Here is a 24072-nt window from a genome sequence, read left to right on the forward strand (position 1 = left end):
CCCACCATGACTACCAGCCCCCCCACATCTCCATCGGGCACAAAAAACTCAAAACGGTCAACCAGTTTACCTATCTCGGCTGCACCATATCATCAGATGCAAGGATCGACAATGAGATAGACAACAGACTCGCCAAGGCAAATAGCGCCTTTGGAAGACTGCACAAAAGAGTCTGGAAAAACAACCAACTGAAAAACCTCACAAAGATAAGCGTATACAGAGCCTTTGTCATACCCACACTCCTGTTCGGCTCCGAATCATGGGTCCTCTACCGGCATCACCTACGGCTCCTAGAATGCTTCCACCGGCGTTGTCTCCGCTCCATCCTCAACATCCATTGGAGCGCTTTCATCCCTAACGTCGAAGTACTCGAGATGGCAGAGGTCGACAGCATCGAGTCCACGCTGCTGAAGATCCAGCTGCGCTGGGTGGGTCACGTCTCCAGAATGGAGGACCATCGCCTTCCCAAGATCATGTTATATGGCGAGCTCTCCACTGGCCACCATGACAGAGGTGCACCAAAGAAAAGGTACAAGGACTGCCTAAAGAAATCTCTTGGTGCCTGCCACATTGACCACCGCCAGTGGGCTGATATCGCCTCAAACCGTGCATCTTGGCGCCTCACAGTTTGGCGGGCAGCAACCTCCTTTGAAGAAGACCGCAGAGCCCACCTCACTGACAAAAGGCAAAGGAGGAAAAACCCAACACCCAACCCCAACCAACCATTTTTCCCCTGCAGCCGCTGCAACCGTGTCTGCCTGTCCCGCATCGGACTTGTCAGCCACAAACGAGCCTGCAGCTGACGTGGACTTTTACCCCCTCCATAAATCTTCGTCCGCGAAGCCAAGCCAAAGAAGAAAAAAGAAGTATATTATAACATCATCCGCAAATAAACTGATTTTATATTCCTTGTCTTTTATTTTTATCCCTTTCATATTATTTTCTGTTCTTATCAATTCTGCTAGTGGTTCTATAGGTAACGCAAACAATAAGGGTGATAGTGGGCATCCCTGCCATGTGGACCTGCTTAAGTTAAATTGCTTTGATATATATCCATTTACTGTCACTTTCGCCAATGGCCCCTTATATAATGCTTTAATCCAATTAATATACTTCTCTGGTAAACTGAATTTTTGCAATACTTTGAATAAATAATTCCATTCTACTCTGTCAAAGGCCTTCTCTGCGTCTAAAGCAACTGCTACTGTTGGCGCTTCACTCCCTTGTACTGCATGAATTAAGTTAATAAATTTACAAATATTGTCTGTTGTGCGTCTTTTTTTAATAAATCCAGTTTGGTCTAGATTTACCATTTTAGGTACATACTCTGCTAATCTGTTTGCTAATAGTTTAGCTATTATCTTATAATCTGTGTTAAGTAATGATATTGGTCTATATGATGCTGGTGTGAGTGGATCTTTCCCTTGCTTTAGTATTACTGTAATTATTGCTGTTTTACATGAATCTGGTAAGCTTTGTGTTTTATCAATCTGGTTGATTACTTCCAGGAGGGGAGGAATTAATAAATCTTTAAATGTTTTATAGAATTCTATTGGGAATCCATCCTCTCCTGGTGTTTTATTATTTGGTAATTTTTTTATTATCTCTTGTATTTCTACTATTTCAAATGGTTCTGTTAATTTATTTTGTTCCTCTATTTGTAATTTTGGTAGTTCAATTTTAGTTAAAAATTCATCTATTTTCCCTTCTTTCCCTTAGTTTTCAGTTTGGTATAATTGTTCATAGAATTCTCTAAAGTTTTCCTTGATCTCCGTTGGATTATATGTGATTTGTTTGTCTTTTTTCCTTGATGCCAATACCATTTTCTTAGCTTGCTCTGTCTTAAGCTGCCATGCTAGAATTTTGTGCGTTTTTTCCCCTAATTCATAATATTTCTGTTTTGTCTTCATTATATTCTTCTCCACCTTGTATGTTTGTAATGTTTCATATTTTATTTTTTTATCTGCCAATTCTCTTCTTTTAGTTGCATCTTCCTTCATTGCTAATTCTTTTTCTATATTTACTATTTCCCTTTCCAACTGCTCTGTTTCCTGATTATAGTCCTTCTTCATCTTGGTTACATAACGTATTATTTGCCCTCTAATGAACGCTTTCATTGCATCCCATAGTATAAACTTATCTTTCACTGATTCCGTATTTATTTCAAAGTACATTTTAATTTGTCTTTCAATTAATTCTCTAAAATCCTGCCTTTTAAGTAGCATGGAGTTTAATCTCCAACTATACATTCTTGGAGGGATGTCCTCTAACTCTATTGTCAATATCAAGGGTGAATGGTCCGATAATATTCTAGCTCTATATTTTGTTTTTCTTACTCTATCTTGCATACTAGCTGATAACAAAAATAGGTCTATTCTTGAGTATGTTTTATGTCTAGCCGAGTAATATGAATATTCCTTTTCATTTGGGTGTTGTTTCCTCCATATATCCAAAAGTTGCGTTCCTTCCATAGATTTAATTATAAATTTGGTTACTTTGTTCTTTCTGTTAATTTTTTTCCCAGTTTTGTCCATATTTGAATCCAAATTCAGGTTGAAATCCCCTCCTATTAATATGTTCCCTTGCGTATCTGCTATCTTCAAAAAAATATCTTGCATAAACTGACATTTTATCATTACATATCTCCCTGATGGATCTATTATTTCCTCTTCTATTTTAATTGGCACATTTTTACTAATTAATATAGCTACTTCTCTTGCTTTTGAATTATATGACGCTACCCAATCTCTCTTTAATTTCTTGTGCTCCAATTCAGTTAAATGTGTTTCTTGCACAAATGCTATATCAATTTTTTCTTTTTTCAGTAAATTTAGCAGTTTCTTCCTTTTAATTTGGTTATGTATTCCGTTAATATTTAAAGTCATATAGTTCAGCGTAGCCATTTCATACTTTGTTTATCTTCCCTTTCTGTTTCTCCATCATCACCTTTCCTTCTTATCCATTTCTGCTTTCTTGTTTTGAACACTTTATAAGACAACATTTCTAAAACATCAAACATTTTCCTTATTCTCTTATTTAAAACTTCTTTAACCCCATTCTCCCCTCCCCCTCCTGAGTTGCCCTTTATCCCTTGTCGGGCAACCACATCTCCCCTCTCCATTTGGATTTGCGAATTCACTCGCAAACGTCAACTGATTTTGTAGTGACCGTAACTCCTCCCCACCCAGCCCCCCCAGAAAAGATTTCAATTTTCATATGTAACAAAGGTCACTCTTTTAATTCCCTCCTTATTCCCTCTATTCCCTTTCCCTCCCTTATTAATTCTTGTCTATACTCTATATATTTTCCTCTAAATACGGATACATTCATGTATACACACTATATATATATATATACACACACATATATACCCCTTTACACACATACATATAGTTCGTGGTCATTTTTACTCTCATTACATTTCTTCATCTCTCTGCTTGTTTTGTAGTTGTTCTGCAAATTTCCTTGCTTCCTCTGGATCCGAGAATACTCTGTTTTGTTGCCCTGGAATAACTATTTTAAGTACCGCTGGGTACTTTAACATAAATTTATATCCTTTTTTCCATAAGATCGTTTTTGATGTATTGAACTCCTTCCTCTTCTTCAGGAGTTCAAAACTTATGTCTGGATAGAAAAAATTTTTTTGACCTTTATATTCCAGTGGCTTTTTGTCTTCTCTTACTTTCTTCATTGCTTTCTCCAATATATTTTCTCTTGTTGTATTTCTTAAGAATTTTACTACTAAAACGGATCTTGGTTTTTGCTGCGGTTGTGGTTTCGGGGCTAAAGTTCTATGTGCCCTCTCTATTTCCATTTCTTCCTGTAATTCTGGTCTTCCTAGGACCCTGGGGATCCAATCTTTTATAAATTCTCTCATATTCTTGCCTTCTTCATCTTCCTTAAGGCCCACTATCTTTATATTATTTCTTCTATTATAGTTTTCTATTATATCTATCTTCTGAGCTAACAGCTCATGTGCCTCTAACTTTTTTATTAGATTCTTCTAATTTCTCTTTTAAGTCCTCTACTTCCATTTCTACAATTATTTCTCGTTGTTCCATATTTTCCATTCTTTTTCCTATCTCTGACATGGCCATTTCCATTTTATTCATTTTTTCTTCTGCATTCTTAATTCTTCTTTTTATCTCATTAAATTCTTGTAATTGCCATTCTTTCACTGATTCCATATATTCTTTAAAAAAAATACATCCATTGTCTTGCCTTTCTCTTCTTTTTCCACTTCTTTCTGTTCTTCTTCTTCTTCCTCTGGATTGACCATCTGTTGTTTCCTTGTTTTCTTTTTACCCTCTTCTTTCTTGTTGTCGTTATTGTCTGTGTTCTGCACCTGTTGCTGTGCTGCAGGTGTCTCTCTCAGCTGTGGAGATCGACTCCGCAGCTGTTCCCCCCTCCCATCAGTGTGTTTTTTTTCATGCGCACTTTTACTCGGCTCTGCGAGCCATTTTGTAGTCCTGAGCCCGGGACATCCACTGACCTGCGGGAGCGGGCTTCTCTCTCTGCAGCGGGCCTCTTTGGACAGGTAAGGCCTTCACCTTCTTCTTCCGACATTCTTTCTTCCTCTTTTCTTCCCGTTGTTTTCGACTTTTCTCTCTTCGCTGCCATTTTCTTCTCACCTTTATTTTTACTTTATTATAAATTTTAATCTTGTACCTTTGTGCTTTGTGTGGTTTTTTTTTTAACTTTTCGGGAGAGGGCTGGAGTTCCCTGACCGGCCACTACTCCATCACGTGACTCCTACCAGAGGAGCTGATTGTTGACTTCAGGAAGGGAAAACCAGAGGTGTACGATCCAGTGATCTTTACAGGCAGAGAGGGTGAGCAAATTTAAGTTCTTGGGAGCCACCATCTCGGAAGATCTTTCCTGAACCCATCGCACTAATGGTATTGTTGAAGAAAGCACGTCAGCTTCTCTACTGCCTCAGGGGTTTGCGGAGGTTTAATTATAACATCAAAAACCCTGGTAAATTTCTACAGATGTACGGTGGAAAGTGTGCTGACTGGTGGCTTCATGGTCTAGTATGGGGACACCAATACCCCCCTGAACATAAAGCCCAGGCCATCACAGGCAAAACCCTGCCGTCAGAGAGCAGCAACAATCATCAAGGATTCACACCATCCAGCACTCACTCTGTTCTCACTACTGCCATCAGGAAAGCGGTATCGGTGCCACAAGACTCGCACCACCAGGTTCTGGAACAGCTGCTACCCTTCCACCATCAGACTCCCCAACAACAATTTCAGCTAGGGACCCATTTAAGGACTCATACTTTTGCATTTTTCCTCTCTGTATTGTAGAGTTTGTTTACATGTGTACATTGAGTCATTTTTTTTTTCACTACTAATAAGTGATAATTCTGCATCGCCTGCAGGAAAAAGAATCTCAGGGTTGAATGTCATGTTGTGTATGTACTCTGAAAACAAATCGGAAATCTATTTTTTAAATTCATTCAAGGCATGCGCACTTCACAAACTGAGCCAGCATTTAATTGTCCATCTCTAATTGACCTCAAGATGGAAGTGCCTTCAAAAAAGATTTGTTAAGATAGCCCTAGCCGTAGCAAAAAAATGTATTATGTCAACCTGGAAATTGGAAGATAATTTGAAAATACAACAATGGTATATAGAAATGAATAAATGTATTCCATTAGAAAAAATAACATATAGTTTAAGAAATAATATTGAAATATTCGAACAAGATTGGGAGCCTTACATTAAATACAATAGCGAAAACCTACCGGGGACAAACATTACCTAAGTTGATGGAAGGAGAAGGAAAGAAAAGAATGGACTCTGTAGAATTTCTGGTGTATTTTTGTTGAATGACAACATTGTCTGACTGAATTAATGCAACCTAGATTGTATACCTAAGATGGATGAGAGCGGGGGGGGGTGGGGGGGTGGCTTGGGAGGAGGGAGGGGGGGGGGAGAAAAAGTCACTGTAAATGTGTGAAAAAGAAAAAGTGTATATCATGGCTAATGTAATTTATGGTGTGAAAAATAAAAAATAAAAAAAAAAGATGGAAGTGCCTTCTTGAACCGTGACAGTCCTTGAGGAGTGGGGATGCCCACAACAAGAAAGGAGAGCACAAGACAACTGGCGGGAAAAATGCTTTTCTTTTTCAAAATCGTTATTAACATTGAAATTTCACATCCAAAAATAGCGTATATATGGATAAATATCAAAATTCAAAAAGATACATTACATTTAAATCATATAATTTCATCCAAGATACCCCACATTTTAATCAGATTATATTGTATTATTTTAAAAAAAGAGGAAATCTAAACCCACTACCAAGAAAGAAGCTATTTGGACAACAAAAAAAAAGACAGTGATAAATTACCTCACGAGTCAACACTTCTACCTTTAAAACAAATCAAAGATGGTAAAGGTAATTCAAAAAGGGTCCCCACAGTGTTTGAAAATTTACATTCAAATTGGAAATTAGGCATCGAATCTTCTCCAAGTTTAAACATGACGTCACGCAGCCGTTAAGCATGAGAAGGCAGGGTAAAGTTTGGTGGGAGGTGGGGGGGGGGGGGGGGGGAAGAAATAGTCTTATTCGAAGAATATCACTCAATGCCAATATTTTAGATGAAAATTCCAGGAGTCGCTATGTACATGAATGGTCCTATTCAACGGCATATACGGTACTTAATGTGGTACGCGTGGAATTAAAAAGGTTGAGACCACTGATATAAAGAAAATCAGAGTTTTAAAACCCCTGATAATTCCTGATCAACATCAAATGAGGTAGAAGACCTTCCCTTACCTGTTTCACCTCAGCCCGCAGAGCCTCCAGACTGTGTGAATGTCCATCCTGCAAGATGTTCAATTTAGATCGTGCAAGGTGAAGTGGAGTCCTTCCTGCTCGATCCAGGGCATCCACTCGAGCACCTGAAGACAACAATGGAGTGCTCCCTGTCAGCCTTGTACAGCTGTTCAGAAAACAGGCCAGGAGCTTCAAGCTTGCACTGCCTAAAATGCTGCTTCAACTCAAAACAAATCACCTGCAATTTTTAAGTCATGTAAAAGCAGGTGAACTAATGTCGACTACATGAAAGAAAACAAGGGGAAGGAATCCAATAACAATTTTTAATTTTTATTTAAAATTTAGACATTCAGCACAGTAACAGGCCCTTTCGGCCCATGACCCCGTGCCACCCAAATGACCTACAATCCCCTTAAGTTCTTGATCGGTGGGTGGAAACTGGAGCACCCAGAGGAAACTCACAAGGACATGGGATTACAGACATTGCCAGCGCTGTAATAGCATTGTGCTAACCGCAACACCTACCGTGCTACCCAAATAGAACAAGGCAAGCAGAGGAAACCACAACTAGCAGGCAGAGGGTCTTCCTCAAAGCAAGCAATCTCTCCCTCTCTCCATCCTTCCCACTGGGAGTCTGACCAAGAGAGAAATTTTGGAGACTGGTACTAATTACCAAGGGTGGGCAGTGAGATAGAAGAGGACTACCTTTAATGCAAGGAAGATGTCCAGGCCTTTCAAGCCTCCCAATCCATTGATGGAGCAGGGATTGCCCAACTACAGGCTCTCCCAGGTCCCAGTTTTCCTGTAGTGCTCTTTTGCACAAGAAACAATTCCACTCCATGTGGCCCTGATGCACAAATCACACTGCGATTTTAAGGGTGGCTAACAATAACTGATTGAATTTTCCAGGTGGCCTGAAAAGATCCAGACATGGTCAATGTCATATTTCACTCAGAGAAAATTTTTTAAATAGAAAATGGTAAAGGGATAAACAACATTATGCAACTGATTTGTTCAAGCAAAACAAGTTACCATAATCAATTGTCCCCATTCCAAGGAAAATCATCCTCCCAACAAAGAACCTTCAATTTTATTAATCTGAGCATTAGCAAAGTTAGTGCAGGTTCACCTGCACTGCTCGAGGAATGATAGTGGGCTGCTTATGGACACTTGTACATCAGTGAATTGTATTAATATATGAAAAATAATCTTATTAGAAGGACCCTTGTGAATTAAGACTATAACTAATGTGCAAATGAAAATTAGTAGAACTTACACACCTCCTCTTAACAGTGTAGTGATCACTGGTACGTGGTTTGTACAGGCAGCTGTGAAGTAACAGAATCAAATGCTAAATAATATTTTAAAACATACAGCATTGAAGCACAAGGAATGTTTTTAAAGATAGGAGGCATGCAAAACTGGACAACAATTCCCCCGCCCCCCCCCCCCCCCCCCCGAAAGTGTTGGCTTCCTGAAAAAATTTTAGGGATTATGAGAGAGAACTTCAAGCTGAACGCAAAGAAAATTTCAGATTTGTTGCATCACATAGGATGATGGAGAAACATTAAATTAACTTTCATCGAATTTAGGATGTTTAAATCGCATAATAATGTTCTCAGGTTGACTGCACATGTTGCACAACAGATGTGAGGAGCCCAGGGTTTGTCTTGGTCACCAATTTTCTTAATAAGTGCAGTCAGGCTGCATCTTTGAGCCTTAAGCGTATACAGAATGTATCGCAGCTGTTGCGACGTTGACAAGAGATTTCTGTTGTATTGAATCTTCCTCAATAAATGGTATTGTTACGTACACTCTCTATGCTATTGCTTGAAGAACATGCGCATTAACCTGCGTTCAATCTCTATCAATGTAATGCACAGCATCTGTATATGTGAGCTGCTTTTTGTAGCCTGTCTGCATCTAATCTGACTCAGCCTGCCCAGGCCAAAGACAATATTTGCATAGCACCTACACTGAGTGCATGCACAGGCATGCTTGGATTGATCAAAACAGCTGGCTTTGTGGGCAATGTACTCGTATATTTAAAACATAACAGGAAATCACCAAATATTTTATATATATTTTTTTTTTAAAAAGTATCCAATAGAAAAATGTTGAAGTGATTTTCTTGATCAGCAGCTCAAAATCCATAAAATACACCCAAAAGTGTTCAGGAAGCAAAATCTTCGTTGTCCAGGGCAAACAGCCTTCCTTGTTATTAATTCTTCTTTGGTTCCTTTATTATAGCTATACCCACCCTCTCTGCATATTAAAGACAACTTGACCTCTGTCCTTCCCACTTCTGATGAACAGTTGTTGACATTAACTCTGGTTCTCATTCCACAGATGATGTTCAGCCTATCGAATGATTCCAGAAAATGCTGTTTCAATTTCAGATTTACAGCATCTGCAGTTTTTCTGATCTTTTATTAATTCAGATAATCCAGCCTTAGACAATGTAACCCAATGATTGATTCAGAACCACGTGGAACAAAATAAATGGTAAACTAGAAACTGGAGATGCTGTTATCTTGAGTAACGGGGCTTTGAAGGAATCAGCAAGTCAGCATCCATGGAGAGAAATGGATGGAACATTTCGGGCCAGAACCCTCTTCAGAGTCAAACTACTTTGTTTTACCCACTGACAGTCAAACGTGTCACTGACAAGGATGACACATGCGTGTCTCTTGCTGCCTCAGGAAGGCAGTGATGGATTGAAAATGAATGCACTCCTTGTAAAATAGAAGCTAAAAGATACTCAGGGATCAGGTGACCCATTTCAAACACATTTGAAATCATCTGAAGTCAATGCTTTTAAGTCTGATGATATTTTTCATATATATCAAATCCTTTTTTGCAGTTTGGATTTCCCGACTACTCAAGTTCATTACCACTACCAGAAGTGTTAAAAATTCCAACATACCCAGGTGTAATGGTGTGTTTCCTAGTCCATCCCTCTGGTTGGGGTCTGCACCATGATCCAATAACAACTGGACTAAAGCAGCACAAGAAAACAAGGTTAGGTTTCTAACACTAGAAAATGAAGCAGAAGCTCCTCGGGCCTGTTCAATACATCATGGCCATTATTCCACCCAATTTCTATTCCTTCTGATCATCTGTCACTAATTAAATAATGAAAATGTAGATCATTCATTCTCAGTGTGGGCTAAATGCCCCCTCAAGGGCCAAAGGACATTGGGAGGGGGGTGGGGCCCACGGACTGAAATAATAAAATATTTTTATGCAGTCGGTAGAAGTGCGGAAGAAACCAACTAAACATGACTGCTTCACAGGGAAGGAGGCCCAATAAACTTAGAGTAGAGTCTTAAGGGTACCATGGCAAAAAGAAAGGGTTGAGAATGGCCAGTTATAGATAACATCAAATGTCAAGAGATTGTTTTCCCAAGAACAATTGTGCTTTTTTTTGCACATTATCACAGATTTCAGATTACACACATGACATCACATACAATCCTGAGATTCTTTTTTTCCTGTGGGAGAGGCAGAATTACCATTTAATAGCAGTGCAAAAAACTATCTTCAACCAACACATGTAAACAAACTGTGCAGTACAGAGAGTTTTTAAAAAAGTGCAAAAGTAAGAATCCTAACAATTGTAGAGATTACAACAGTGGTGAGAAAACGTAATCACCCTTTAGCATCATAGATTTGTACCGAACAGAAACAGGCTCTTCAGCCAACCAGATCTATACCAAACCTTTTGTCCATCGACACTAATCCCATACTAGGTCTGTCTCCTTCTATGCCTTTCCTGGAACTGCCTGTCCCAACATCTTTAACAAAGAACACAGAATACGACAACACAGGAACAGTCCAGGATGTCTGTGCCGAACACGACGCCATCTTACTATCTTAAACGTAGCAATTGTTTCCGACTCTACCACCTCCTTTGGCTGCCAGTTCCACACATCTGTGAAGGGAAAAAAAAACTTTCCCTTAAAATATTTTTCTCACACATTTAGCACAGGTTTAGATACCCTTCTGATGGTAAAAAGATTGACCGTCTATACCAATCATTCGCAACAAATTTTTTTGCTTCTCCCCCCCCCCCCCCACCAAAGTTTATGGGCTCATTTCCCAGTGAAACAGTCAAGTTTTGGTTTCTTCCATACTTCTTTTCTACTAATGACACAAAACAAAAAAAAAATGTTACACGAGGTGAAAACAAGGCATTTACTTACATGTTCTTTGGCCCCCGGGGAAGGGGTGAGCCAAAAGGGCTCTTGTTGAGAATGGCTGATCTGGACAATGCCTCTTATCTTATACACCTCCATCCAGCCTCCTCTCCAATCTTTCCCCATGAATACAGCAAAACTTCCCAGCAAATCTTCTTGCACTCTCTCAAATACAGTCACATTCTTCCTTCAACTGGATAACTGGAAATGCACACATTTCACCCAACTACTTATGCACAGTTACAACTGAAGAGTAATTCAAAAGGTAAGGAAAACAGTGGGAAAACAAAAAAAAAACACGCTACTCCAGTTTCACTCACCAATTGAACTGTTTCCATTACAAGAGGCAAAATGAAGGGCACTCCTGCCTTTGTCATCAGCTATACATGGATCAGTGCCACCTTCAAGTAACTGGCTCACTAAACAAAGCAGAAAAGGTTACTTCATTATATAAAATTAATGGAACAAATGGCAAGCATTCAGTCATTTCCAAATCGAGTCACATTTTAGTAAATTTTGTTACAACTAGTTGTAAGGACTCAACTCCCCATTGGTGAAGATGAGGAATTCAAACAATAGAGCATTACAGCACAGAAAACTGTGACAGATTATGTTATATTTTATATTGTATATAGCTCAAACTACAGGGGAATCACGCTGCTCACCATTCCAGGCAAAATCTTCGCTAGAATTCTCCTAAATAGAATAATACCTAGTGTCGCCGAGAATGTTCTCCCAGAATCACAGTGTGGCTTTCGCGCAAACAGAGGAACTACTGACCTGGTCTTTGCCCTCAGACAGCTCCAAGAAAAGTGCAGAGAACAAAGGACTCTACATCACCTTTGTTGACCTCACCAAAGCCTTCGACATCGTGAGCAGGAAAGGGCTTTGGCAAATACTAGAGCACCTCGGATGCCCCCCAAAGTTCCTCAACATGGTTATCCAACTGCACGAAAACCCACAAGGTCGGGTCAGATACAGCAATGAGCTCTCTGAACCCTTCTCCATTAACAATGGCGTGAAGCAAGGCTGCGTTCTCGCACCAACCCTCTTTTCAATCTTCTTCAGCATGATGCTGAACCAAGCAATGAAAAACCTCAACAATGAAGATGCTGAGGGAGTCACGTGATGGAGTAGTGGCCAGTCGGGGAACTCCAGCCCTCTCCAGAAAAGTAAAAAAAACAGTGAAAATACAAAGGCACAAACACAAAAACCAAAATAAAGTGAAAGTAAAGGTGTGGAGAAAATGGCAGCGAAGAAAGAAAAGCCAAAATGCCTCACGGAGCCAAACAAAAGTGCGCAACCGCGCATGCGCGAGGAGTCGCACATGCGCGATGCACAAGACAAAAATAACACTGACGGGAGGGGGGACCAGCTGAGGAGTAGATCTCCACAGCTGAAATTGACAACCACAACAAAGCAGCAAGAGGAAAACACTGAAAATAACGAGAACAAGAAAGAAGAGATTAAAAAGAAATCAAAGAAACAACAGATGACCAACCCAGAGGAAGAAGACCAGCAGCAAGACACTTCTAGTAAAAATAAGAAGACCAAAAATACCCAACAAAATAAAACAAACAACCCAACAAGAAAACCAGAAGAGACAGAGGTAAAGGACACAGATCCTGGAGTGGACTCAGAAGAAGAGGAAGAACACAGAGAAATGGAAGATGAAGGGAAGGGCAAGTACACATGGATATTTTTTTTAAAGAATATATGGAAACAGTAAAAGAATGGCAGTCACAAGAATTCAGTGAAATAAAAAGAAGAATAAAAGGTACAGAAGAAAAAGTGAATAGATTAGAGATGATCATGTCAGATATAGGAAAAAGAGTGGACAAGGTGGAAGAACGAGAAACAGCCGTAGAAATGGAAGTAGATGACTTAAAAAAGAAATTAGAAGAATCTGATAAAAAAAGTTAAAGAGACACAGGAGCTGTTAGCTCAGAAGATAGATATAATGGAAAATTATAATAGAAGAAATAATATAAAGATAGTGGGCCTTAAGGAAGATGAAGAAAGCAAGAATATGAGAGAATTTATAAAAGATTGGATCCCCAGGGTCCTAGGAAGACCAGAATTACAGGAAGAAATGGAAATAGAGAGGGCACATAGAACATTAGCCCCGAAACCACAACCGCAGCAAAAACCAAGATCCATTTTAGTAAAATTCTTAAGATATACAACAAGAGAAAATATGTTGGAGAAAGCAATGAAGAAAGTAAGAGAAGACAAAAAGCCACTGGAATACAAAGGTCAAAAAATTTTTTTCTATCCAGACATAAGTTTTGAACTCCTGAAGAAGAGGAAAGAGTTCAATACAGCAAAAACGATCCTATGGAAAAAAGGATATAAATTTATGCTAAAGTATCCAGCGGTACTTAAAATAGTTATTCCAGGGCAGCAAAACAGACTATTCTTGGATCCGGAGGAAGCACGAAAATTTGCAGAACAACTACAAAGCAGACAGAGAGATGAAGATATGTAACGAGAACAAAAATGACCACAAACTATATATGTGTGTATGTAGGTATATATATGTTTGTATGTATATATAAAAAAGAGTATAGGTAAGAACTAAGAAGGGAAAGAAAGGGAAGAAAGGAAATATGGGGGGAATTAAGAGCGTGACCTTTGTTATATATGAAGATTAAAATCTTTTCTGGGGGGGCTGGGTGGGGAAGAGTTACGGTTACTGCGAAATCAGTTGACGCTTGTGAGTGAATTCGCAAATCCAAATGGAGAGGGGAGATGTGGTTGCCAGACAAGGGACAAAGGGCAACTCAGGAAGGGGAGGGGATAGTGGGGTTAAAGGAATTTTAGATAGGAGAATAATGGAAATATTTTATGTTTTAGAAATGTTGTCTTATAATGAGTTCAAAAAAAAGAAAGCAGAAATGGATAAGAAGGAAAGGTGATGATGAGGAAACGGAAAGGAAAGATAAACAAAGTATGAAATGGCTATGTTGAACCATATGACTTTAAATATTAATGGAATACATAACCAAATCAAAAGGAAGAAACTGCTAAATTTACTGAAAAAAGAAAAAAATTGATATAGCATTCGTACAAGAAACACACAACTGAAGTGGAACACAAGAAATTAGAGAGATTGGATAGGACATGTAACAGCAGCATCATATAATTCAAAAGCCAGAGGAGTAGCTATATTAATCAGTAAAAATGAACCAATCAAAATAGAAGAGGAAATAATAGATCCAGCAGGGAGATATGTAATGATAAAATGTCAGATATATTCAGAGTTTTGGAATTTACTCAATGTATATTCACCTAACGAAGAAGATCAAAAATTTATGCAAGATATCATTTTGAAGAGAGCAGACACGCAAGGGAACATACTAATAGGAGGGGATTTCAACCTTAATTTGGATTCAAACATGGATAAAACTGGAAAAAAAATTAACAGAAAGAACAAAGTAACCAAATTTATAATTAAATCGATGCAAGAAATGCAACTTTTGGATATATGGAGGAAACAACACCCAAAGGAAAAGGAATATTCATATTATTCGGGTAGACATAAAACATACTCAAGAATAGACCTATTCCTGTTGTCAGCTCGCATGCAAGACAGAGTTAGGAAAACGGAATATAAAGCTAGACTATTATCGGACCACTCACCCCTGTTATTGACAATAGAGTTAGAGGACATCCCACCAAGAATGTATAGATGGAGATTAAACTCCATGCTATTAAAAGGCAGGATTTTAGAGAATTCATTGAACGACAAATTAAAATGTACTTTGAAATAAATAAGGAATCAGTGAAAGATAAGTTTATACTATGGGACGCAATGAAAGCGTTCATCAGAGGGCAAATAATAAGTTATGTAACTAAGGAAACAGAGCAGTTGGAAAGGGAAATAGCAAATATAGAAAAAGAATTAGCAATGAAGGAAGACACAACTAAAAGAAGAGAATTGGCAGATAAAAAAATAAAATATGAAACACTACAAACATATAAGGTGGAGAAGAACATAATGAAGACAAAACAGAAATACTATGAACTAGGAGAAAAAACGCACAAAATTCTAGCGTGGCAGCTTAAGACAGAACAAACTAAGAGAATGGTATTGGCATTAAGGAAAAAAGACAAGAAATTACATATAATGCAACGGAGATTAATGAAAACTTCAGAAAATTCTACGAACAATTATATCAAACTGAAAACGAAGGGAAGAAGACAAAATAGATGAATTTTTAACTAAAATTGAACTACCGAAATTACAAACAGAGGAACAAAATAAATTAACAGAACCATTTGAAATAGAATAAATACAGGAGATAATAAAAAAAACTACGAATAATAAAACACCAGGAGAGGATGGATTCCCAATAGAATTCTATAAGACAATTAAAGATTTATTAAATCCTCCCCTTCTGGAAGTAATCAACCAGATTGATAAAACACAAAGCTTACCAGATTCATGCAAAACAGCAATAATTACAGTAATACCAAAGACAGGGAAAGATCCACTCGCACCAGCGTCAAATAGACCAATATCTTTACTTAACACATATTATAAGATAATAGCTAAACCATTAGCAAACAGATTAGCAGAGTATGTACCTAAAATAGTAAATCTAGACCAAACTGGACTTATTAAAGAAAGACGAACAACAGACAATATCTGTAAATTTATTAACTTAATTCATGCAGGAAATAAAGCTCCAACAGTAGTGGTTGCGTTAGACGCAGAGAAGGCCTTTGACAGAGTAGAATTGAATTATTTATTCAAAGAACTACAAAAATTCAGCTTGCCAGAGAAATATATTAATTGGATTAAAGCATTATATAAGGGACCATTGGCGAAAGTGACAGTAAACGGATATATATCAAAACAATTTAACTTAAGCAGATCAACAAGGCAGGAATGCCCACTATCTATCTTATTGTTCGCATTAGCCATAGAACCACTAGCAGAACTGATAAGAACAGAAAATAAAATAAAAGGTATAAAAATAAAAGACAAGGAATATAAAATCAGTCTATTTGCAGATGACATTATAGTATACTTAGCAGAACCAGAAATATCAATAAAAGAATTACATAGGAAATTGAAGGAATATGGAGAAGTGTTGGGGTACAAGATTAACGCAAATAAAAGTGAAGCAATGCCAATGAATAATGCGGATTTCTCAAAATTTAAGAAAGAATCACCGTTCAGATGGCAAACGCAAGCAATGCGATACCTAGGTATACAACTAAATAAAAACCTCAGCCATCTATATAAACTCAATTATTATCCACTAATGAAAAAATTACAAGACGACTTAGAGCATTGGAAAGACTTACCACTAACACTGATAGGAAGGATAAACTGTATTAAAATGAACATTTTCCCAAGGATACAATACCTATTTCAGACATTACCAATACACTTAACAGAGAAATTCTTCAAGGAGTTAAAGAAAATAATAAGGAAATTTTTATGGAAAGGGGGAAACAGAGGATAGCACTAGATAAATTAACACAATGGTATAAACAAGGAGGCTTACAACTACCAAACTTTAAAAATTATTATAGAGCCGCACAATTAAGATACCCATCAGATTTTTATCAAACAAGGGAAAAGCCAGATTGGACTAGATAAAATAGGGGAGAAGATACCTGAACATATATTATATAAATGGAATGAAAAATTGGTACAACATAGGAATTCTCCAGTATTGCATCATCTGCTCAACATTTTTTTTTAAATTTTTTATTTTTCACACCATAAATCACATTAGCCATGATATACACTATTTCTTTTTCACACATATACAGTGACTTTTTCTCCCCCCCCCCCTCCTCCCAAGCCACCCCCCCCACCCCCCCCTCTCATCCATTTTAGGTATACAATCTAGGTTGCATTAAGCCAGTCAGACAATGTTGTCATTCAACAAAAATACACCAGAAATTCTACTGAGTCCATTCTTTTCTTTCCTTCTCCTTCCATCAACTTAGGTAATGTTTGTCCCCGGTAGGTTTTCGCTATTGTATTTAATGTAAGGCTCCTATACTTGTTCGAATATTTCAATATTATTTCTTAACCTATATGTTATTTTTTCTAATGGAATACATTTATTCATTTAAGTTTAGTAGTTTCTTCCTTTTAATTTGGTTATGTATTCCATTAATATTTAAAGACATATAGTTCAGCGTAGCCCTTTTATATTTTGTTTATCTTCTCTTTCCGTTTTTCCATCATTACCTTTCCTCCTTTTCCATTTCTGTTTTCTTATTTTCAACTCTTTATAAGACAACATTCCTACAACATCCAACATTTTCCTTATTCTCCTATTTCTATCTTATTTATCCCCAATCTCCCCTTCCCCTCCTGAGTTGTCCTTTATCCCTTGTCGGACAACCACATCTCCCCTCTCCATTTGGATTTGCGAATCCACTCGCAAGCGTCAACTGATTTTGCAGTGACCGCTATTTCCCCCCACCCCGCCCCCCCCAGAAAAGATTTCACTTTTCATGTCACAAAGGTCACTCTTTTAATTCCCTCCTTATTTTCTCTATTCCATTACCTTCCCTTATTAATTCTTGTCTATACTATCTATATTTTCCTCTCAGTACAGATACATTCACGTATGCACATTGTCTCTATTCACTCTTATACCTCTTTACCCGCATACATATCAATCGTGATCATTTTTACTCTCATTACCCGTCTTCATCCCTCAGTCTATTTTTGTCTTTACCCACATACATATCCATCGTGATCATTTTAACTCTCATTACCCGTCTTCCTCCCTCTGTCTATTTTTGTAATTGTTCTGCAAATTTTCGTGCTTCTTCTGGATCCGAGAATAGTCTGTTTTGTTGTCCTGGAATGAATATTTTCAATGCCGCTGGATGCTTTAGTATAAATTTATACCCTTTCTTCCATAAAATCGCCTTTGCTGTATTGAACTCTTTTCTCTTCTTTAGGAGTTCAAAACTTATATCTGGATAAATGAAGATTTTTTGCCCTTTATACTCCAGTGGTTTGTTGCCCTCTCTTACTTTTTCCACTGTCTTCTCCAGTATCTTTTCTCTTGTAGTATATCTTAGGAATTTTACTACAATAGATCTTGGTTTTTGTTGTGGTTGTGGTTTAGAGGCCAATACTCTATGTGCCCTTTCTATTTCCATTTCTTGCTGTAGTTCTGGACATCCTAGGGTCTTAGGGATCCACTCTTTTATAAACTCCCTCATATTCTTGCCTTCTTCATCTTCCTTAAGGCCCACTATCTTTATGTTATTTCTTCTGTTATGGTTTTCCATTGTATCTATTTTTTGAGCTAGTAGTTCTTGTGTCTCTTTAGTTTTTTTATTAGATTCCTCCAATTTCTTTTTTAAGTCTTCTACCTCCATTTCTGCTGCTACTGCCCGCTCTTCCATCTTGTCCATTTTCTTTCCCATTTCTGTTAAGGTCATCTCCATTTTATTTATTTTCTCTTCTGTGTTGTTTATTCTTTTTCTTAAATCCTTAAATTCCTGTGTTTGCCATTCTTTAAATGACTCCATGTATCCTTTAATAAGAGCAAGTATATCCTTTACCTTGCCTTTCTTTTCTTCTTCTATTTCACTGTACTCTTCCTCTTCTTCTTCCTCTGGGTTGGCCATCTGCTGTTTCTTTGGTGCCCTTTCCTCCTCTTCTTTCTTGTTTCTATTGTCTTCTGTGGTCTCTTCTTGCTGTCGTTGCCGGCTGTGGAGATCGACTCCCCAGCTGGTCCCCCCTCCCGTCGGTGTGTTTTTTTACATGCGCGGTTGCGCACTTTTACTCGGCTCTGAGAGCCATTTTTGTAGTCCATTATTTACCGACCTGAGGGAGCGGGTTTCTCTCTCCGCAGCGAGCCTCTTCGGACAGGTAAGGCCTTCACCTTTTTCCTCCTTTGTCTTCTCTTCCTCTCTTCTTACCGTTGCTTTCGATTTTTCTTTTTTTGTCGCCATCTTCTTTCCACCTTTATACTCACTTTTCTGTAACTTTTATTTCTGTGCCTTTGTGTTTTCCTTTGTTTTTCCCGACTTTTCTGGAGAGGGCTGGAGTTCACCGTCCGGCCACTACTCCATCACGTGACTCCTCCTTCTGCTCAACATTTGGAAGAAGATTCATATAGAAAGGAATAAAACAAATGACCAACTACCAAAACTAATACTGACGCAAAATCAGCTAATCTCTTTTACAATAGATAACCTTTCCTTTAGAGAATGGGAGAAAAAAGGGATCAAAAGAATAGAAAATTGTTTTTCGGGAAATAAATTATTATCCTTTGAACAAATGAAGGATAAATATAATATAACTCACGATAATATCATTGGCATACTACCAACTGAAATTCTACTTGAAGGACAAATTGGGAGGCAGTCTGAGGTTACCAGAGGGAAGTAATTTTGAATATGTGATTACAGACACAATGATAATCAAAAAATTTGTAACAAACATGTATATTAAACTACAAGAAAAGGAGAATGAGGAAACAAACTATAAACCTAAACAAAAATGGGAACAAGATCGAAACATAAAGATAAAGAATGAAACATGGGAGAAGTTATGCTCAGGAACTATGAGAAATACAATAAACATGAGGTTACGTATGATACAATATAACTGGATACACAGGCTATACATTACACCTCAAAAGTTAAATAAATGGGACCCAACAGTATCAGACAGATGTTTTCGCTGTAAAAAGGAAATGGGAACAATTCATGCAATTTGGACATGTGAGAAAGTGAAAAAATTTTGGGAAGATCTAAACCAGATATTAAATAAAATCACAAAAAGCAATATACCAAAAAGCAATATACCAAAAAACCCAGAGATCTTCCTCCTAAGTAACATAAAATACAAAGAATTTGGACTCGATTTGGATGGAGCACGAAAAAGATTTGTTATGATAGCCCTAGCTGTGGCAAAAAAATGCATTATGTCAACCTGGAAATTAGAAGATAACTTGAGAATACAACAATGGTATATAGAAATGAATAAATGTATTCCATTAGAAAAAATAACCTATAATTTAAGAAATAACATTACAATATTTGAACAAATATGGGAGCCATACATGAAACACAATAGAGAAAACCTACCATGGACATCTACCACCTAAAATGACAGAAGGAGAAGAGAATGAAAAGAACTGACTCAATGGAATTTCTTGTTTATTTTTATTGAGTGACATTGTTTGATGGGTTTAATGTATCTTATATTCTGAACTTTAAATAAATGGGAGGGGAGATGAGGGAGGAAGGGAGGGGAGAAAACGACACTATATATTTAAGAAGGAAAATGTATGTATCTTGATCAATATGGTTTATAGTGAGAAAAATTAAAAATTTAAAAAAAAAACAATGAAGACGCTGTTTACATCCGGTACCACACGGATGGCAGTCTCTTCAATATGAGGCGCCTGGAAGCTCACACCAAGACATAAGAGCAACTTGTCCGTGAACTACTCTTTGCAGATGATGCCGCTTTAGTTGCCCATTCAGAGCCAGCTCTTCACCGCTTGACGTCCTGTTTTGCGGAAACTGCCAAAATGTTTGGCCTGGAAGTCAGCCTGAAGAAAACTGAAGTCCTCCATCAGCCCCCCCCACATCTCCATTGGGCACACAAAACTCAAAACGGTCAACCAGTTTACCTATCTCGGCTGCACCATTTCATCAGATGCAAGGATCGACAACGAGATAGACAACAGACTCGCCAAGGCAAATAGTGCCTTTGGAAGACTACACAAAAGAGTCTGGAAAAACAACCAACTGAAAAACCTCAAAGATTAGCATATACAGAGGCGTTGTCATACCCACACTCGTGTTCGGCTCCGAATCATGGGTCCTCTACCGGCATCACCTACAGCTCCTAGAACGCTTCCACCAGCGTTGTCTCCGCTCCATCAACATTCATTGGAGCGACTTCATCCCTAACATCGAAGTACTCGAGATGGCAGAGGCCGACAGCACCGAATCCGCGCTGCTGATGATCCAACTGCGCTGGGTAGGTCACGTCTCCAGAATGGAGGACCATCGCCTTCCCAAGATCATGTTATATGGCGAGCTCTCCACTGGCCACCGTGACAAAGATGCACCAAAGAAGAGGTACAAGGACTGCCTAAAGAAATCTCTTGGTGCCTGCCACATTGACCACTGCCAGTGGGCTGATATCGCCTCAAACCGTGCATCTTGGCGCCTCACAGTTCGGCAGGCAGCAACCTTCTTTGAAGAAGACCGCAGAGCCCACCTCATTGACAAAAGACAAAGGAGAAAAAACCCAACACCCAACCCCAACCAGCCAATTTTCCCCTGCAACGGCTGCAACCGTGTCTGCCTGTCCCACATCAGACTTGTCAGCCACAAACGAGCCTGCAGCTGATGTGGACATTTACCCCTCCATAAATCTTCGTCTGCAAAGCCAAGCCAAAGAGAAGAAAGATAGGTTTTAAAAGGAGATAAATTGTGGCAGGTTTTTAGGTGTAGGTCACATACAAACATTTCAAAACAGATCTCATATAAAATGCCAGAGCTCTGCTCAAGCCAGACAGACAAGGTGCCTTTGAGGAATGCCTATAAAGGACTTCACAAGTAGGTGTTAACTGGACATTCTGTGAAGTAATGGATTATTGTTTTGAAAAGCAACAGATGAACAAACTCAAAAGATTAGGTCCGGAGCCGCAGTCTGTCTGAATGCAGTTGGCTGTTCTAAGACAGGTTGTGAATTCTTAGTTCAGCCTGGTCAAAGCCACTGTGGTCCATACAAGAGAGGGCTGGCTGTATGTTTCATTTGAAATAAGGGAAACAGAAAAGGAACTGTGGTGACCTGAAAGAAAGAGGTTATCATCTGGGAAACCCTGATGGGACAAGTTTCTTCAGCAAGTTCACTGGCTTCAGGCAATTCTTATCCTGTGCATAGAATTTAACATTTATGAATTTCACCAGGCTTTGGTGCTTGAAAGGTAAATGGTTACTGCTCAGGAAGGTTCTTGTCGGTTTTCAGAGATTTGTTGCTCGTTGGACACCCATAACTGATTCTTTCTGATCAGTGTCTTGCCAAAGTGAACTTGCCGAAGAAACTTGCCCCATCAACTTAATCCGCCATGAAAGGGATTCTTCCAGTCTGTGCTAAATTAATTTTCATTTTTTTAAATATTTCAGCCCCTGCCACCCAATTAAACTACAACCACATTGTTTTTGAATGGTGGGAGTAAACTAGGGCAACCAGAGGAAATCAACGCAGACACAGGGAGAACCTTAAAACTCCTTAGACAACGCTGGGACTATAACTGCATGGCACTAACTGCCCCAAAATATAGAGAAAAAATTGTTTTGCTTATCTATGAAGAATAATACTTCAGACGAATTTCAGTGACTAGATAGAAGGCTTCCAATGGCACATATAATGGATGGCATAGAGGGAAAGATGATGAAAATGAGTAACAAGGACAAGGGGTGTATAGAGAAAGGTACAGTTTATTTTTTAAAAATCCGAAATCAATGAGGAAATTGTTTCTGGGACCTCTGGGCAAGACCAAATACCACTTAGATCATGTTATCATAGTACAAGAGGCAAATATCATAAATATTCGTGTATGATGCGACCCGCCCCCCCCCTTTTTATTGGCGACTACCGCTCGCCCACCCTGCCGTATGAGTTGCACTGGCGACTACCACTCACCCGAGTCGCACTGCCGACTACCCATTGCCCGGCCACCCGCCCTGCCAGTTGCAGAATTTTTTTTTTAATTCTACTCCCGCATATAATGCGACCTCCCCTTTTTCTGAGGAAAAATTGTTTTGCATTGTACACAAATATTTACGGTAATCACAGAGCAGTAAATGGCAAAAGACAAACTCAGACATACCAATCTCAACCTCGTTTGCATTTGCCGCTTCTCGTAAACGTTTCTGTGCTACAAAATAAACAGAATATTTGTAATACACATGGAAAGATCCAGCAAGATAGATTGAACTGGCAACAAGATACATCAGTAACAACCAAACTCTATTTAGCTTGTTAATTACATTTAAATTGGACCAAACTTCTAGGGGCTTCACATTCATTACTGGTAAACTTATTTCATAATGAAGGATGAAAGTATTCCAAGTTCAGGGATATAATTCAGCTTTCTGGACATGCAGAATCAGTGTTTTTAAAATTTGCTGCTCAGGGAAATCACTGCTTTTTGAGGTGGATCTGAAGATCTCAAGATAAGCACTATTTAATTTGCATTGTAAACCAACAGCCAGTGAAAGAGAAGTCCATGATAGCAGGGAGACCAGATTTATTGTCAGAATACATACATGATATCACAAACCGAGATTCTTTTTCCTGCGGGCCAGGCAGACAGCAACACAAGTAAACAACTGACTGTGGAATAGAGAGAGAAAAAACGATAAAGTGTGCAACTCAAGAGTCCTTAAATGAGCCCCTGATTGAGTTTGTGGTTGAGGAATCTGATGGTTGAGGGGGAGCAGCTCTTCCTGAACCTGGTGGTTCAGGAAGTCTTGTGGCGAGTCTTGTGCTGCCGATACCACTTTCCTGTTGGTAATAACGGGAACAGAACAAGTGATGGATCTTTGATGATTGCTGCTCCTCTCTTACGGCAGCATTGCCTGTAGATGTTCTTGATGGTAGGGAGGGTTTTGCCTGTGATGTCCTGGACTGTGCCCACCACCTTTTGCAAGGCTTTACACTCAGGGGCATTGATGTCCCCAGACCAGATTGCGATGTGTCTTTGGTTCATTAATCATTCAGGAATATGATGGCAAAGGGGAAGAAGCTGTCCTTGTGCTGCTGAGTGCTCGTCTTCAGGCTCCTGAACCTTTCCCCCCATTGGTAGCAGAGTGAAGAGAGAATAGCCTGGGTGGTGGTGGAGTCTTTGACAATAGTGGCTGCTTTATTAACACACTGCCTCTGTAGACATCCTCAATGGAAATAAAGCTGGTGCCTGTGATGTTGCAGGCCGAGTTAACAACCGTCTGGAGTTTTTTTTGTCCTGAGAGTGGGCGCCTCCATACCAGGCAGTGATGCAACACGGCAAAATGCTCTCCGTGGTCCACATGCAGTTTTCAGTGACATACGGATTCTCCTCA

General features: G+C 38.8%; 1 protein-coding gene across 9 annotated transcripts in view; it reads right to left on the minus strand.

Annotated features, from left to right (window-relative positions):
* The window catches only part of ankrd54 (ankyrin repeat domain 54), an 86476-nt gene that overhangs the window by 60835 nt on the left and 1569 nt on the right, over positions 1–24072 (minus strand). For all 9 annotated transcript variants that reach the window (XM_069909814.1, XM_069909809.1, XM_069909811.1 and 6 more), the window contains exons 2-6: positions 22842–22889; positions 11310–11408; positions 9717–9788; positions 8071–8118; positions 6791–6915 (exon numbers count right to left, since the gene is read on the minus strand). In XM_069909814.1, coding sequence (XP_069765915.1) covers positions 6791–6915; positions 8071–8118; positions 9717–9788; positions 11310–11408; positions 22842–22889 — 392 coding nt within the window. The remainder of the gene's footprint in view (positions 1–6790; positions 6916–8070; positions 8119–9716; positions 9789–11309; positions 11409–22841; positions 22890–24072) is intronic.

The sequence above is a fragment of the Narcine bancroftii genome, chromosome 13 (genome assembly GCF_036971445.1).
Source record: "Narcine bancroftii isolate sNarBan1 chromosome 13, sNarBan1.hap1, whole genome shotgun sequence".
NCBI classification, from domain to species: Eukaryota; Metazoa; Chordata; class Chondrichthyes; order Torpediniformes; family Narcinidae; genus Narcine; species Narcine bancroftii.